The 14,869-nt window shown below is 44.4% G+C and overlaps 1 protein-coding gene across 1 annotated transcript in view; it reads right to left on the reverse strand.

Moving 5' to 3' along the window:
• LOC130114032 (zinc finger C3H1 domain-containing protein-like) overlaps positions 1 to 14,729 on the reverse strand; it is a 38,811-nt gene extending 24,082 nt beyond the window's left edge. Inside the window, exons 1-10 of the mRNA XM_056281761.1 lie at positions 14,029 to 14,729; positions 12,720 to 13,238; positions 11,775 to 11,974; positions 10,084 to 10,573; positions 9,576 to 9,787; positions 8,851 to 8,974; positions 6,934 to 7,028; positions 4,228 to 4,419; positions 2,830 to 2,994; positions 321 to 458 (exon numbers count right to left, since the gene is read on the reverse strand). Of these exons, the coding sequence (XP_056137736.1) occupies positions 321 to 458; positions 2,830 to 2,994; positions 4,228 to 4,419; positions 6,934 to 7,028; positions 8,851 to 8,974; positions 9,576 to 9,787; positions 10,084 to 10,573; positions 11,775 to 11,974; positions 12,720 to 13,238; positions 14,029 to 14,581 (2,688 nt within the window). The 5' untranslated portion in view covers positions 14,582 to 14,729. The remainder of the gene's footprint in view (positions 1 to 320; positions 459 to 2,829; positions 2,995 to 4,227; positions 4,420 to 6,933; positions 7,029 to 8,850; positions 8,975 to 9,575; positions 9,788 to 10,083; positions 10,574 to 11,774; positions 11,975 to 12,719; positions 13,239 to 14,028) is intronic.
• Positions 14,730 to 14,869: the final 140 nt, after the last annotated feature.

A 14,869-nucleotide genomic window follows, 5' to 3' on the forward strand; every position in this document is an offset into this window, starting at 1 on the left:
CAGCCCACGCTCATTGTTGGGGGGGGGGTATACTGATTTATGTGAAGTACACAGGATGCGGCCCTGGTGATTCAGGGGACTTTCCAAGGTAACACACAATCAGGAAAATTATTGTTTGATTGTTATTCATCCCAAAAGGTAACTAGATCTAGCAACAGCTGAGCTGTTTAACACAAGAAAAGGATGGTTCAAATTTCAATAACTTTTCCAAAACAAAGATCCCTCTTCAACCGTAGAAAACAATTTTTCTAATGCCTTGAGTTTTTTTTTCCTCCAATCTACCAAACAACCAAAGTGCTCTAGGGCCTACAACCACCTACCTCGACAGTCCTCCTGGCTTCCTTGATCATGAACTCAAGTCCTCCGAACACTGCTGGCGTGGAGCTGCAGGCGTCGGCGTCAGATTCGCTGTCATCAGAATCATTCAGCTGCACCACCACTGCTTTGTGTCGGGGGAGCTGGCCAGACACACAGAACAATAAACATGTCTTTTGTCACGACACAATGTCAGCATCCACTTGAAAAGTTAAAAGCTTCTGAAGTTCAGATGTGGCTCCAGCTGTTTGCCGTTTACCAACATAACAACAGACACTTAGTGGTCGCTTTTATCCAAGGCATCTTTTGGTACTGTAAATACAAGCACATTCTCTGGCTGAGATCACGCTGAATGCATCAGCTGGCACCCTGGGTAGCTAAGCAGGTTAAGATGCATACTGCACATGCTCAGACTAGGCCAAAATATGGATTCCTGGACTGGAATCAGTCACAGGACTGGTTTTGCACATCATCCTCACTCTTCCTCAGTCCTTCCTATCTACCTCAGTGTCCAAACTCATGTATCAGGTAATACGTTACGGTTTTGTTGTTGGGTTGCAAACACTGCAAATGAATATGAGGATGAACACTAACATGACGCTGTTAACATGTCTTAATGCATTGCTGATGCATAAACAAACAAAAACCTATCATTAGTTATCACTACCAAAGCGACTTAGAAGAGAGGCAGCAATTTACAGACATATTCTTGTGTCAACCTGAACTTTTTTTTTCGGATTTCCCCCCCTTTTTCTCTCCAATAGTAATCAGCCAATTACCCCACTCTTCTGAGCCGTCTTGGTCGCTGCTCCACCCCCTCTGCCAATCCGGGGAGGGCTGCAGACTACCACATGCCTCCTTCGATACGTGTGGAGTCGCCAGCCGCTTCTTTCCACCTGACAGTGAGGAGTTTCACCAGGGGGACACAGCGCATGGGAGGATCACGCTATTCCCCCCAGTCCCCCCCCCCCCGAACAGGCGCCCTGACTGACCAGAGGAGGCGCTAGTGCAGCGACCAGGACACATACCTGCATCAGGCTTCCCACCCGCAGACACGGCCAATTGTGTCTGTAGGGACGCCCGACCAAGCCAGAAGCAACACGGGGATTCGAACTGGCGATCCCCGTGTTGGCAGGCAACGGAATAGACCGCTATTCAACCTGAATCTTAGAGCAATGAATGGTATTCATATCATAGCTAATAGTGCATGTCATGTCACCTGCAAATAGCGTAAATGCAGAAAAGGCAGGCCGACAGTGACACATAGTGGTACAGGCTTCAAATTAAAAGTTGACTTGACAACTCCACAACACAGTTTAACACATTCAGAACTATGATAACTACGCCTAGCAAGTTTCACCTCAATGTTTGAGCCTTAGAACTCAGCTAAGCATTAGCATTCATACAACCCAAGTACCCTAACCCTTGTACGCCATTTGTTGTCATTAGTGTTGGTTCCCACTTAAGCAACACAAGACCACATCTATTCTTCTCGAATGAGCCTCGTTGTCCATACTGCCTTGCAGGGATGTTGCTGAGAGGCCACCCAGCTCTTGTAGGCCACAGCTGAGGTAAGGCATCTTTGAAAATAGTATTACTGCTCACATATGCTGCCTGTGGCAGTGTGTCTACTTGGCCTTATTTTCATGAGGTTGGTAAAATAGTGAAGGAACCAGAACAAAAGAGGGATGGGGACTTCAAGAAGAATGAGACCAATTATGTCTTGAAATAGAAAGATTCTACAAAGGCATGCAAATGCATGGTCCACGGCGGTCGCTCTAAACCTTTTCAGATGCAATCTTGCCAAAAAATAAAATAAAAAAACAGAACAAAACAAAGACACCTAGTTCTAACTGGGCAGCTGTAGAATTCATCCATCCATTATCCAAACGGCTTATCCTTCTCTCAAGGTCGTGGGGATGCTGGAGCCTATCCCAGCAGTCATTGGGTGGCAGGCAGGGAGACACCCTGGACAGGCTGCCAGTCTATCACAGGGCCAACACACATGCCAACACACACACACACACACACATTCACACCTAGGGACAATTTAGTACGGCAGATTCACCTGACCTACATGTCTCTGGACTGTGGGAAGAATCCGGAGCACCCGGAGGAAACCCACGCAGACACGGGGAGAACATGCAAACTCCACACAGAGGACGACCTGGGACGGCCCCAAGGTTGGACCACCCCGGGGCTTGAACCCAGGACCTTCTTGCTGTGAGGTGACCGTGCTAACCACTGCACCACCGTGCCGCCACAGCTGTAGAATTAGGAATTTCAATGATTTTTTTTCTTTTACTGGTATTTTTATTTGATTAACTCTCTGGAGTTAATGAAATAAAGTCAAATCAAAAAAATTAAAGACTTTTCCCCAAAAAAGTTTTAAGTCAAGCACATGCATGAGGAGGGAAAAACAACTTTGGATAGGTGCACACACACAACCCAAAATTCATCCAATCACTCATCCTGGTTACTACGGTACGTTGCTATTGATTATCAGGTTCTTACTACAAGAGGCGCTCTGGGAGCATGATGCCCTCTGGCGAATTTTTTGCTCCGTGACAGGGCCACCGTGTTCAGGCTGACCGTGCTCAGGTTACCCCTGGTTGCTGGCTGAACCCCCACAGATGATTGGAGACTTGGAGATGGTGGACCGCTAGTGGTAGTCTTTTCCTGAAAAATAGGATAAAAAAAATAATGATCCCCACAGATACATGGATAATTTGTGTTAAGTCTAGGCAAAGTTTAAGATAAATCCATACACATCAGTAGCAGTTACAAACACTGGTCTCCACATCTGTATCAGAGAGGATTGCGTTTGAACACAATCTGAAATGAAAAATGTACACTGCTCCTAAGTAGGTCAATTATAGCATTTCCTGGTCTTGGTACAAAACCTAGCATTAAGTTTGGTTTTGATTTTTCTTATGACAAAAAGTTTGTCTAATAAATGAAAATCCAATGGTTGAGGTGTGCAACAGGAACAATATCAGTTCAATAAAATCGGTCAAAACAAGAGTCACCAGCATTAATGTTATTCTTCCTTATGGGATTTTTTGGGGGGGGGGGGGTTTCTCCCCTTTTTTCTCCGCAATTGTATCCGGCAAATTGCCCCACTCTCCTGAGCCGTCCCGGTCACTGCTCCAGCCCCTATGCCAATCCGGGGGGGGCTGCAGATTACCACATGCTTCCTCCAATACATGTGGAGTCACCAGCTGCTTCTTTTCACCTGACAGTGAGGAGTTTCGCCAGGGGGACGTAGCATGTGGGAGGATCATGCTATTCCCCCCAGTTCCCCCTCCCCCTGAACAGGTGCCCCGACCGATCAGAGGAGGCGCTAGTGCAGTGACCAGGACACATACCCACATCCGGCTTCCCACCCGCAGACACGGCCAACTGTGTCTGTAGGAACACCCGACCAAGACGGAGGTAACTCGGGGATTCGAACCAGCAATCACCGTGTTGGTAGGCGACGGAATAGACCATTGCACCACCCGGATGCCCCTTATGGGAAAATTAACCACCTCAAAGACATAAAATGTTACAAATTATATAAAACAATTTCAGGCTCTAAATGGGATAATAGAAAAGATGGAGTAGCTGGAGAGAGTTGCAGTCAAACAGGTTTACGGGATCTTGAACCACTGAGGTCTTCAGTTTGTCAGCTTAGGACTTTATTTTCCCAAAGTTGCTATTGTTATTTATTTTCCCATCTTTCCCTACTTGCAATAGATGAAAAGAAAATTATCATTAGGTCTATTAGCATATTAGGCCTATTAGCATATTCTATTAGTATATTATTATTATCATTAGGTCTATTAGCTATCATTATAGGGAGAGCTTTTATGATGCTACACTAGCTGCACAGCTACAGTTCTTGTGGTGCTACAGAGACTTGGCACAGACCTCTGGAACAGAGACTCTCTTGCTGGCCATAGACATGAGGCAGGTCTCCCTGAGCAGCATCTCCTCCTCCTCTTCCTCGTCAGCGAAGGGAGGTTTAGGGGGCTGTTCCGCATCATCCGGCGGCGGGGGGAGTGGGGGCGGCGGTGGAGGCACAGTCGTCAGCAGGGGGGACAGGAAAGGCTTCGTGAAATCCTGGGGACAGGCAAGCGAACAATTGGCGAGTAACACCTGGTTGGAGATTATAGTTTGTCAGTGTTTGTTTTCATCCTATTTATCTTGCAGCGCTATATGTCCAAATAAAAAAAAAAAGAAAAAGAAAAAAAAGTGCTGTAAAACAAAAAACAATCAACACTCAACCCGACAAAATTCTAGCTCTTGTGAAAGCAGGCCATGTTTAATTATCCTAAGACCTCTGCTTACAAGACAGAGATGGATACGATCATTAGACATCTTCACATCATTGGGGCAACATTTTCTTTGGCTCCTTTTAATCAGGGATACAAACTCATCTGGGGTGAAAAGGGTCACAGAAAAATCACAGGAAGTTGAGTCAGTTCATCTGGACACATTTATTGTAAGAGAAACGTTTCATCACTCATCTAAGTGACCTCTTCAGGCTCAGCTGACTGCAGGTATCCCCACCCTTATGAACAATACAGTGGCATAATGACTGAAAACTATCGTTTCATATTTCAGTGGCCATGTGTACCATTCACAGAGGATTTGGGAATGGTTGCAATCACAGCATTGTAAGATGGCGACAGATGTACTCTTAGGCCAGTGGCCACTCTTTCAAGGATGAGGATGTGCACATCCTTGACAGGGAGGAACGCTGGTTTGAACGGGGAGTCAGAGAGACCATCTATGTGAAGAGGGAATGACCATCCCTGAGCCGAGGGGGGGGCTAAGAGTACATCTGTCGCCATCTTACAATGCTGTGATTGCAAACATTCCCAAACCCTCTGTGAATAGTACACATGGCCATTGAAACTCTAGCTAATGGTCACGGTAATTTTCATACGAAACCTTTAGCTTTTGGTCGTTATGCCACTGTATTGTTTATAAGGGTGGGGATACCTGCTGTCAGCTGAGACTGAAGAGGTCACTAAGATGAGTGATGAAACATTTCTCTCACTAAACAATATGTTCAGTAGAACTGATTCAACTTTCTGTGATTTTCTTACCTAGATTATTGACCACGCATAAAGACAAAAACACAACATGCACAACAACTGACAAATCGAATGTAAAGCACAGCTTATGTTATATTTTGGTGAGGGAGAGGGAGAGAGTGAGAGAGATCATTATAACTGCATCATAAGTGATGTGCGTCCCGTTTAGCAAATTGTATACGAAATTGTGTCATGAATTAGTCTCATGTTCCAAAACCAATTCAAAAGCAAATTGTTTAATTATGTTGTGGTTATGACAGTATTAGCCTTGCTAATATTAACTTAGCATAAAGAAAATGGAACCATCATGGGCTAACTTTAAGGTTAAATCTGGGGTAGGCAGTTTTTTTTTGCTGTTAGGCAAAAATTCCATAATGACCTTTCAGCATATTGTAATTCAAGTGGTCTGAGAGAAAACAAGACTCCTGCACCTCCTCTTGGCTCTGTATGCAGGCTTTAGAAGATCTGGACCCTGACAGGAGACTTAAGTCATTCACGGGTCATTTCAGAGAGAGGCCATTCCTCTTTGCCATTCTACAAATGCAGATGCACGTGTACGTGATTAATTCACGTCCACCCTGCCCCACCGGTTGCTCGTGGATTAGTTCTCCCTTCTCTACCAGCCCCCCACAAGTGCTTTATTTTCAAAAAAAATCAACAAGACCAACTCGAAATGCCTGCTTCACACCAACAATATTAGCGTAAATAAGAGATCTGCTAAAAAAAATAAATTTTACATGAACAGATGATCAACTACAATACCAGTTTCATGAGTCTCACTTTGACATTTCCTGGATGTACATATTTAAATTATATGCCTGTGCTCGTCTAGTGGGAGGGGCTTAGCGGAGTGAAACGAGGCAGCAGAGAGGCAGGTTTTGCATTGGCACGCTCATGTTGCCTACTGCAGCTTTAAGCTGGCACGTGGGCTGAGGAGCTCAACGTATGTTGTAATCATCGGCAAAATGGTCACGTTGAACGAATAGTCCCAGTGCCCGAACGCCAGTAACATCACACAAGTGGAATTTGGAAAAACAAGTACGCTATCTAATGTTAATCTCCATGGAATAACATCCAGCCATCCACTATCCAAGCCGCTTATCCTGCTCTCAGGGTCGCGGGGATACTGGAGCCTATGTTAAATCTAAACTGTAATGGCTAGCGTTGGCTAAATCAAAACAACTAACCTTATCAGGCTATATGACCTCGTCATATAAGCCCATTAAGGTTATCATAACCTTCTGTAAGAGATTCTTACCGCAATGTATTCGGGCAGTTAAAAAACTGACCTCCCTTTTTTTTTTTTTTTTTTTTTGACAACTCAGAAGGTGCGATTCTCATTTCATTCCCCATGACTCTGTACTCGCAGACCCAGACCCCCCCCCCCCATTTCAATCACACAAATGACATATGTCTGATTCAAACTGGTGATTTTCACTGAGAGGTGACAAGTCTACATCACTGTTAATGTTATGATAAAAACATGTCCATCGCATAACTTTATTTGTGGTACAAACAAAAGGGTGGTACATACCATTCCAAATGGAAGGGAGTCTGCAGCGTACAGAGGGCTATGAGAGACCAAGCCAGTGTCGTCAGCAACAAATGGGTTGTGCGTAGGTGAAGGGACTAATGACAAAACCAAGCACAGAATTAGGGCAAAGGAAATGTATAGTTGTTCACCACATCATACCGCAGTGTCACATACCAAAGTTTATATACATATTTTTTTCTCTTTCCCGTATATACAGTGCATCCGCAAAGTATTGACACCCCTTCACTTTCCCCACATTTTGTTATGTTACAGCCTTATTCCAAAATGGATTAAATTCCTTTTTTTTCTCATCAATCTACACACAATACCTCATAATGAAAACGTGAAAAAGGTTTTGTAGAATTTTTTGCAAATTTATTGAAAATAAAAAACTGAAATATTGCATGTACATAAGTATTCACACCCTTTGCTATGACACTCAAAATTGAGCTCAGGTTCATCCTGTTTCCACTGATCATCCTTGAGATGTTTCTACATCTTGATTGGAGTCCACCTGTAGTAAATTCAACGGATTGGACATGATTTGGAAAGGCACACACCTATCTATATAAGTTCCCACTGTTGACAGTGCACGTCAGAGCAGAAACCAAGCCATGAAGTCAAAGGAATTGTCTGTGGACCTCCGAGACAGGATTGTATCGAGGCACAGATCTGGGGAAGGGTACAACAAAATTTCTACAGCTTTGAAGGTCCCGAAGAGCACAGTGGTCTCCATCATTTGTAAATGGAAGAAGTTTGGATCCACCAGGACTCTTCCTAGAGCTGGCCGCCCAGCCAAACTGAGCAATCGGGGGAGAAGGGCCTTGGTCAGGGAGGTGACCAAGAACCCGATGGTCACTCTGACAGAGCTCCAGCGTTCCTCTGTGGAGATGGGAGAATCTTCCAGAAGGACAACCATCTCTGCAGCACTTCACCAATCAGGCCTTTATGGTAGAGTGGCCAGACGGAAGCCTCTGCTCCGTAAAAGGCACATGACAGCCCGCTTGGAGTTTGCCAGAAAGCACCTAAAGGACTCTCAGACCATGAGAAACAAGATTCTCTGGTCTGATGAAACTAAGATTGAACTCTTTGGCCTGAATGCCAAATGTCATGTCTGGAGGAAACCAAGCACCTCTCATCACCTTGCTAATACCATCCCTACAGTGAAGCATGGTGGTGGCAGCATCATGCTGTGGGGATGTTTTTCAGCAGCAGGAACTGGGAGACTAGTCAGGATCGAGGGAAAGATGAATGGAGCAAAGTACAGAGAGATCCTTCATGAAAACCTGCTCCAGAGCGCTCAGAACCTCAGACTGGGGCGAAGGTTTACCTTTCAACATGACAATGACCCTAAGCACACAGCCAAGACAACGAAGGAGTGGCTTCGGGACAAATCTGTGAATGTCCTTCAGTGGCCCAGTTAGAGCCCAGACTTGAACCCCATTGAACATCTCTGGAAAGACCTGAAAATAGCTGTGCAGCGACGCTCCCCATCTAAAATACCCCAAACATAGGTGTGCCAAGCTTATAGCTTCATACCCAATAAGACTTGAGGCTGTAATCGCTGCCAAGGGTGCCTCAACCAAGTACTGAGTAAAGGGTGTGAATACTTACGTACATGCAATATTTCAGTTTTTGTTTTTTTTAATAAATTTGCAGAAATTTCTACAACACCTTTTTCGCTTTGTCATTATGGGGTATTGTATGTAGATTGGTGAGGGGAAAAAAAAGGAATTTAATCCATTTTGGAATAAGGCTGTAACATAACAAAATGTGGGAAAAGTGAAGGGGTGTGAATACTTTCCGGATGCACTGTACACACACACACACACACACACACACACACACACACACACACACACACACTCCACTTTTATTTAATCACACTTTCAACAGACAGTGACTCTTGCGGCTTACTTGGTGAATTGGTCTCACTGTCTGTGTCCATCGAAACCTCATCATAGTTGTCATACTGGTAGAGGTTCCCAGAGACATCCAGGCCTTGTTTGCCAGTTGATTTCCTGTGTTCCTGGTCCCTTGACTGTAGCATAAAGATGTGAGCATGGATGTGAGTATGTGATCGACACTGGCACAAAAGTAAGAAGTTGTGCATTTATCCCGATGTGAATCTTGAATTAGTACAACTGCTGATTCTCTCTCAAATACTGTATAGTAGAATCGTCATACGTAGAACTTTCTGACATGAAACTACTGTCCCTCAACAAACTCTTCACCAGATCTTCCTTTGTAACATCAGTTACAGTCAGTTACAATGGAAGACGACAGTTGAAAAAAACAAATAACTAAAAACAAACTTAAAACTGGAAGGCCTCCACAATGCAATGCAATTATGCAGAGCATACGTTCCCTACAGGGATCAATACAGTATATTCAAAAATAAATAAATAAACAAATAAATAAAATGGCTTATTTTTTCAGGTATTGATATTTAAACTGAGGGGAGTGCTCCCTCCCCGGGCGCTGCACACTGGCTGCCCACTGCTTCTAGCTACACAGCTAGGATGGGTTAAATGCAGAGAAATAATTGCCCCATGGAGATTAATAAAAGTAGTAAAAAAAAAAAAGTGCTCGAATAATGTAACCACACAGCATGCAATCACCAATAACCTGATGAGTTTTACCTTGCTGCGGGTGCGGGCCTTGCCCCCAACAAGTTTCATGAAGCGGTTGTACTGTTCATCCTGGTTGGACAAGTCACGGATCTTGCGTATCTCGTCCTCCCGCTTGCGACGCTCCTCTTCCTCTTGCCGGCGCTTCTCCTCAAGCTCCTGCTGCTGCCGCAGCTTCCATGTCCGAAGCTGCTGTTTCCGGAAAGCCTGCTTGGCTGCTGGACCTTTATTAAAGAAAGAGGCGCAGGGGAAGAATCTGCTTTAAAGGGGTTTTTTTGTTGTTGTTTTTTTTTAGATTGAACAGCTGCAAAAAGTCACACACTAGATGAAACTGTTGTGGCTCAGGGAGAGGAAAAGAGTGCACATGTTTCAGAGTCGGAAACCAGTGTGTGGGTTGAGGTGGGGTAGGGGTAGCTTCCTGTATACTGAATCTAACATCCGTTTAAAGATTGAGAAAATAAAAATCTGTGGAAAAGGCAAATGACCTCGCCTTTCAGTGGCATATATTAAACTTTCTCACCAGAGCTGAGAATCTTCCTGGCTGAATGAGGCTTGGCAGGAGTTCTGTTCCTGTCAACCGGTGGCTTGGGGCCCAGCTTGGCCCTTTCCCTCTCCAAGAGGTTTGATCTTTCCCTGTCCCTCTCCTGAGGCCTAGCCCCGGCCTTGGCCCCAGCCTTGGCCCCAGCCTTGGCCCCAGCCTTGGCCCCAGCCTTGGCCCCAGCCTTGGCCCTCTCTCTGTCCCTCTCCAGGGGCTTGGACCTTGTCCTGGCCCTCTCTGAGGCAGCAGCCGTAGAGGCAGACCTGGTGGTGACTCTCTGCCGGCTAGCCTGAGCAGCTACGGGCCCCGCGTTGAAGCTTCTCTCCTGGGAGACCTTGGTGATTCGGTCCTTGCTCTCCTTCATCACCTGCTGCTCCTTCTGATGCCACTTTTTACTGGCCGACTGAAGGGCCAGGAGACGTAGCTGCAGCTCCGACAGCTCCTCCTCCTCAACTTTACCCGATGTCTCCAGCTGGGTGTATGAAGGTTAAAAAAAAAAAGTTTACTTTTTTTGTTAAACAGTAACCCACATGCATCATCTTAATTTGAATGTCAAAGAAAGTTATATCAGTTCAACTGGATACAATGTTTATTAACAGATACATTTCATCACTCAACTAAGTGACATCTTCAGTCTAAACTGACTGCAGGTATCCCCACCCCTTATAAAAAATACAGTGGCATAACAACTGAAACCAATGATCAGTTATAAGTGTGGCCATTAACTAGAGTTTCAATGGCCATGTGTACTATTCACAGATGATTTGGCAATGTTTGATTATTGAGCATGCTTCAAGCCTTAATTTGAATGGTTTACACAAGTATAGACCTCTCAAAAATCTTTACTAAGACAACTTTTTCATGTTTAAGTGCATCAACATTCCCTCTGTCATTACTGGTACAACAGGCCATTGTTATTGTCTATGCAACATTCCTTCTAAGGAGGACGTGTGTGCTGCCCCACATCTGACACCATTTGAAAATGTGTCAATAACTCAGCTTACCATAGAAACCAAAATACTTGCAGAGTTGGAGGGAAATACTTCAAGAGATTCATTTAAAAAATAAATTATCCTGATTTGCCATATAGCCTAGTCTAGCAAAATGAGTGTGCAACTGAAACTGACCGTGGAAGTTTTAAAGGATAGATAGTAAACCTTCTAAACCACCGGTTAACAAGATCATACCGTTTTACAGAGCAAACCCTAAACAGTCAAGAATGTGGAATACTGAGCTGAAAGTATCATTCATTTTTTTATAAAACAGCAGAATAGCACTACTGACCGAAAAAGTGTTCTTCGCACTACTATAAATGTATTAAAAGAATAATAATTTCTTTTAAAAATGGAGACTGCCAGTTAGCTCCCTGTTACCCCTGGAGTTTACATACCAACCAACAAAACACAGCCAGTAATAGTATAAGATAACACAGCCATATCTTCAACCTCACTAACTGCTTGGATGATACCCCCCTTTTCATGTGAGATAATGTCACTGAAGTTCAAATAAGGTTGAATCAGTTCATCTGGATACAACAATGTCACTGAAGCACTTCCTGTTTGTCAAAGGTGTGGCTGGAACTATCTGATTCCTAATTACACCTGGCCTTTCCTTTTTAAACATGTCATGCCATCATAAAAACTCAAATGCCCTGGGTGTCACTGAAGACCTACTTTGTCAGGGGAGGAGGAAGATTCCCCGCTGGAGGTGGACAAGTCACTGCAGCTTGCACAAGACTTCTTGGTTTTCACCTTCTCTCCTTCATCCACATCTTTACTGCAGGACACGCACTTCTTTTTCCTTGTCGTCTGTTCTGCTCTGTCCGTTTTGTCTGCTGTCATTTCTCCGCCCTGGTCTGTTTTCTCTTCATCTCCTGAGAAAACAACAGTGCAAATTGGCTATTCTACATTTTGAAGCATGAACTGATGATCTTTAAACTTGGGTTGCACCGGTATCACTTTTCCACTGCCGATACCAATTCCGAGTAGTAATCTCTGAATATTGGATGCCACCGAGTACCAATCCAATATATCACTCTTGCTAAACAGCACAGACTTCAACCATTAGTTTTGGGGTCAATGGGAAAAATAATTGATAGAATGAGTTTTTTTTTTTATTCCTCCATTAACAAAATACAGGCTTCCATGTGCCACGAATGCAGTAAATAAAGCCATTTTGCTTTTATTGCTTTATCCATGGTATTTATGACATGTTTGATATCGGATTTTAGTCTTGAGTAACATCTCTGATACCGATGCTCCATTTTAGCCTGACATCAGCTCCATAGCCAGTATCAATATCAGTCACGGTGCATCCCTACTTTAAACAACTCACTCAATTTAGAATTCATGGCATACAATAGCACTGGATGTGTGAATATGTGTGATATGCAAGGTGGGGCTTATTTTTTTGGCAGTGACTGCTAAATCAGTCTGCTCCACCAGTTGCTTTGCAATGTCATGATTTATTATTTAACATTTGGAGGATTTTTTTCAAAAAAAAGAAAGAAAAACACATACTAGACTATTTAAAAGTACGCATGTGAATTTGTTAATTTACCAGCTTCTTCTGCTTGTGGACCATAATGTTGTTTGCTTCTCTGACGATATGTGACAAACCTTTAACAATAGCGGCTGCTGGATCATTTGGGCCTTTCTCATTCTCCTTTACATCTGGCGTTGGAGTTTGGCTGGGCTCTGTATCTATTTCACCATCCTCTCCCTCATTCTCCTGGTCTGACAGTTTGTTCTTCAGCGCACCCAGCTCTGCAGGTGTAAGCAGTTTTTGGCGCAGTGGTTTGATGTTGAAAGCCAGGAAAACTTTTTTGTCATCCTTCTCTGGGACCATTCCTTCATCTGAAGCAGCATGAAACTGAATACTGGCTATTTCTGATACTGGTCCATGAGTGATCACTGGCTTGGTGTCGGAAATACTGGAAGAGGGGTCTGCTGCCTCCCCTCTTGATGGGGAACCTTTAGGCTCCAGAGCCATGGTTTCCTCTTTCCGAATGCATTCCAGCTCAAGCTGTATCTGCTTATACTTTGACAGCAAGTCCTCAAAGGTCTCGTCAACACCATTTTCTGGTTTGGCAATACTGTGCACTGGTTTTCTTACCTGATTCCTCCCTGATTGCTTCTCTGTGGCAAAATGTCAAGGAGAATGAAATAAATGGGATTTTGGAAATATTATCATGCTGATCATAAGAAATTCAACGCTACCCATGTACCCAATGTGTACTTACATATGCAAATTTACCATATATAAGAATCCAAATGAGGTTCATCACATTAAACTGTTTGGTAATGTAAAGTATCAAACCAAAAGTAGTTTTGAAATAATGCTCTATCAAATATGTATGACCTTAAATTAGACATGATATGGCAATATCTAAATCCCATCCCGATACAATACCATTGAAAGACAATAAACAGTAATACTGAATCATTACCCATCCCTCGTTAAGCTTGTGGCAGTTATGGGGTGTACCACGCAGGATACACCCCATACAAACTGAGATCAATGCAGCACCAGTAGTAAGTTAATGATTAGATTTAAAACAGCCTGAAGATATCCCCTCTGTAGTATCAAATGTGTTCACTCAAATTAAACATAATCACTAAATTAACCAGAAGAAATCTGTCTGAAGCTGGAAAGAGTGACACCATAAGACATGACCTGAAACCGCAACAAGGTTATTTACTGATAAAAACTATACCTGCAATAACATGCAAGCAGGAGTGCAAAGAAAAAAGAAAAAAAACAGCCTGACTGGTCTGGCACGATAGACCTAATAATAGCAACATTACCTTGGGAGGCGCTTCACCCAATGTGCACAGAGAGCGCCCCCCCCCGACATGGCAAATTAAATCAGCGCACCCAAGACGGTAAAGAATGATGCAATGGCCAAGGACGCAAGGAAAAGGATACGTTTTCTTGTGGGGGGTTCCTTCAAGTTGACGTGGGTCTCCCCAAGACCATATCGTCCCATGAGAGGTCTAATATTACCAGTACCTCTCCCCGACCCACCACCACCACCACCCCCACCCCAACCTCCCCGGTTGTTCCTGCCTCCGCGCCCTCCGTTCGGCACCGCCCGGTGTCTGAACCGACCCAAGGCACCGTGACTCCGTTCCCAAAAGCTGGACCGTGGACCCGGGGTACTGTCGAGTCCCGGCGGAGGTCGCTCGGGCCCACCTGGCACACACTGTGGCTGTCTGTGGCCCGGAGGAAAGTGGCCGTGTACTGCATGAGGTCCTCGGTTGTACGGCATTGGCAGTCGAAAATCCGGTGGCGGATGCGCCATATGCGACAGCAAGCCGTGTGAATGTGCACGTCGTGTTTGAGTCCCTGATGAGTCGCTGGTAGGCCTTCGGCCGGCCAGCAGTATGGGTACATTCTCCTCGGTTTCATCATCACAGATCTCACCGTCTTCCAGCTCCCCTTCCTCCGCCGGAGACCGCTCGCTTGAATTTGAATCCATTTTGTGATCAAACACAACTGATATGAGATTACGTGTGTCGTCAAACTTTCGTCATTTGTTCAGAAAAAAGCGAAACGAGGTTTGTATCAATTTTAAATATTAGTCAGCGCGAATATCGGCTTTAAGCATGAATCGGCTTAGTAGTACGACGTCCTCTCCTCTTTTCCTTGGGCTCTGCTCGTCCAACACTCGCGAGAAGTGTCTTCTTCTTCTACTTCTTCTTCTTGGCAAATAGCTTTCGGACGCATTACCGCCACCCACTGACCTGATATGCGAACTAAAACGCAA

Source organism: Lampris incognitus, chromosome 6 (genome assembly GCF_029633865.1).
Source record: "Lampris incognitus isolate fLamInc1 chromosome 6, fLamInc1.hap2, whole genome shotgun sequence".
NCBI classification, from domain to species: domain Eukaryota; kingdom Metazoa; phylum Chordata; class Actinopteri; order Lampriformes; family Lampridae; genus Lampris; species Lampris incognitus.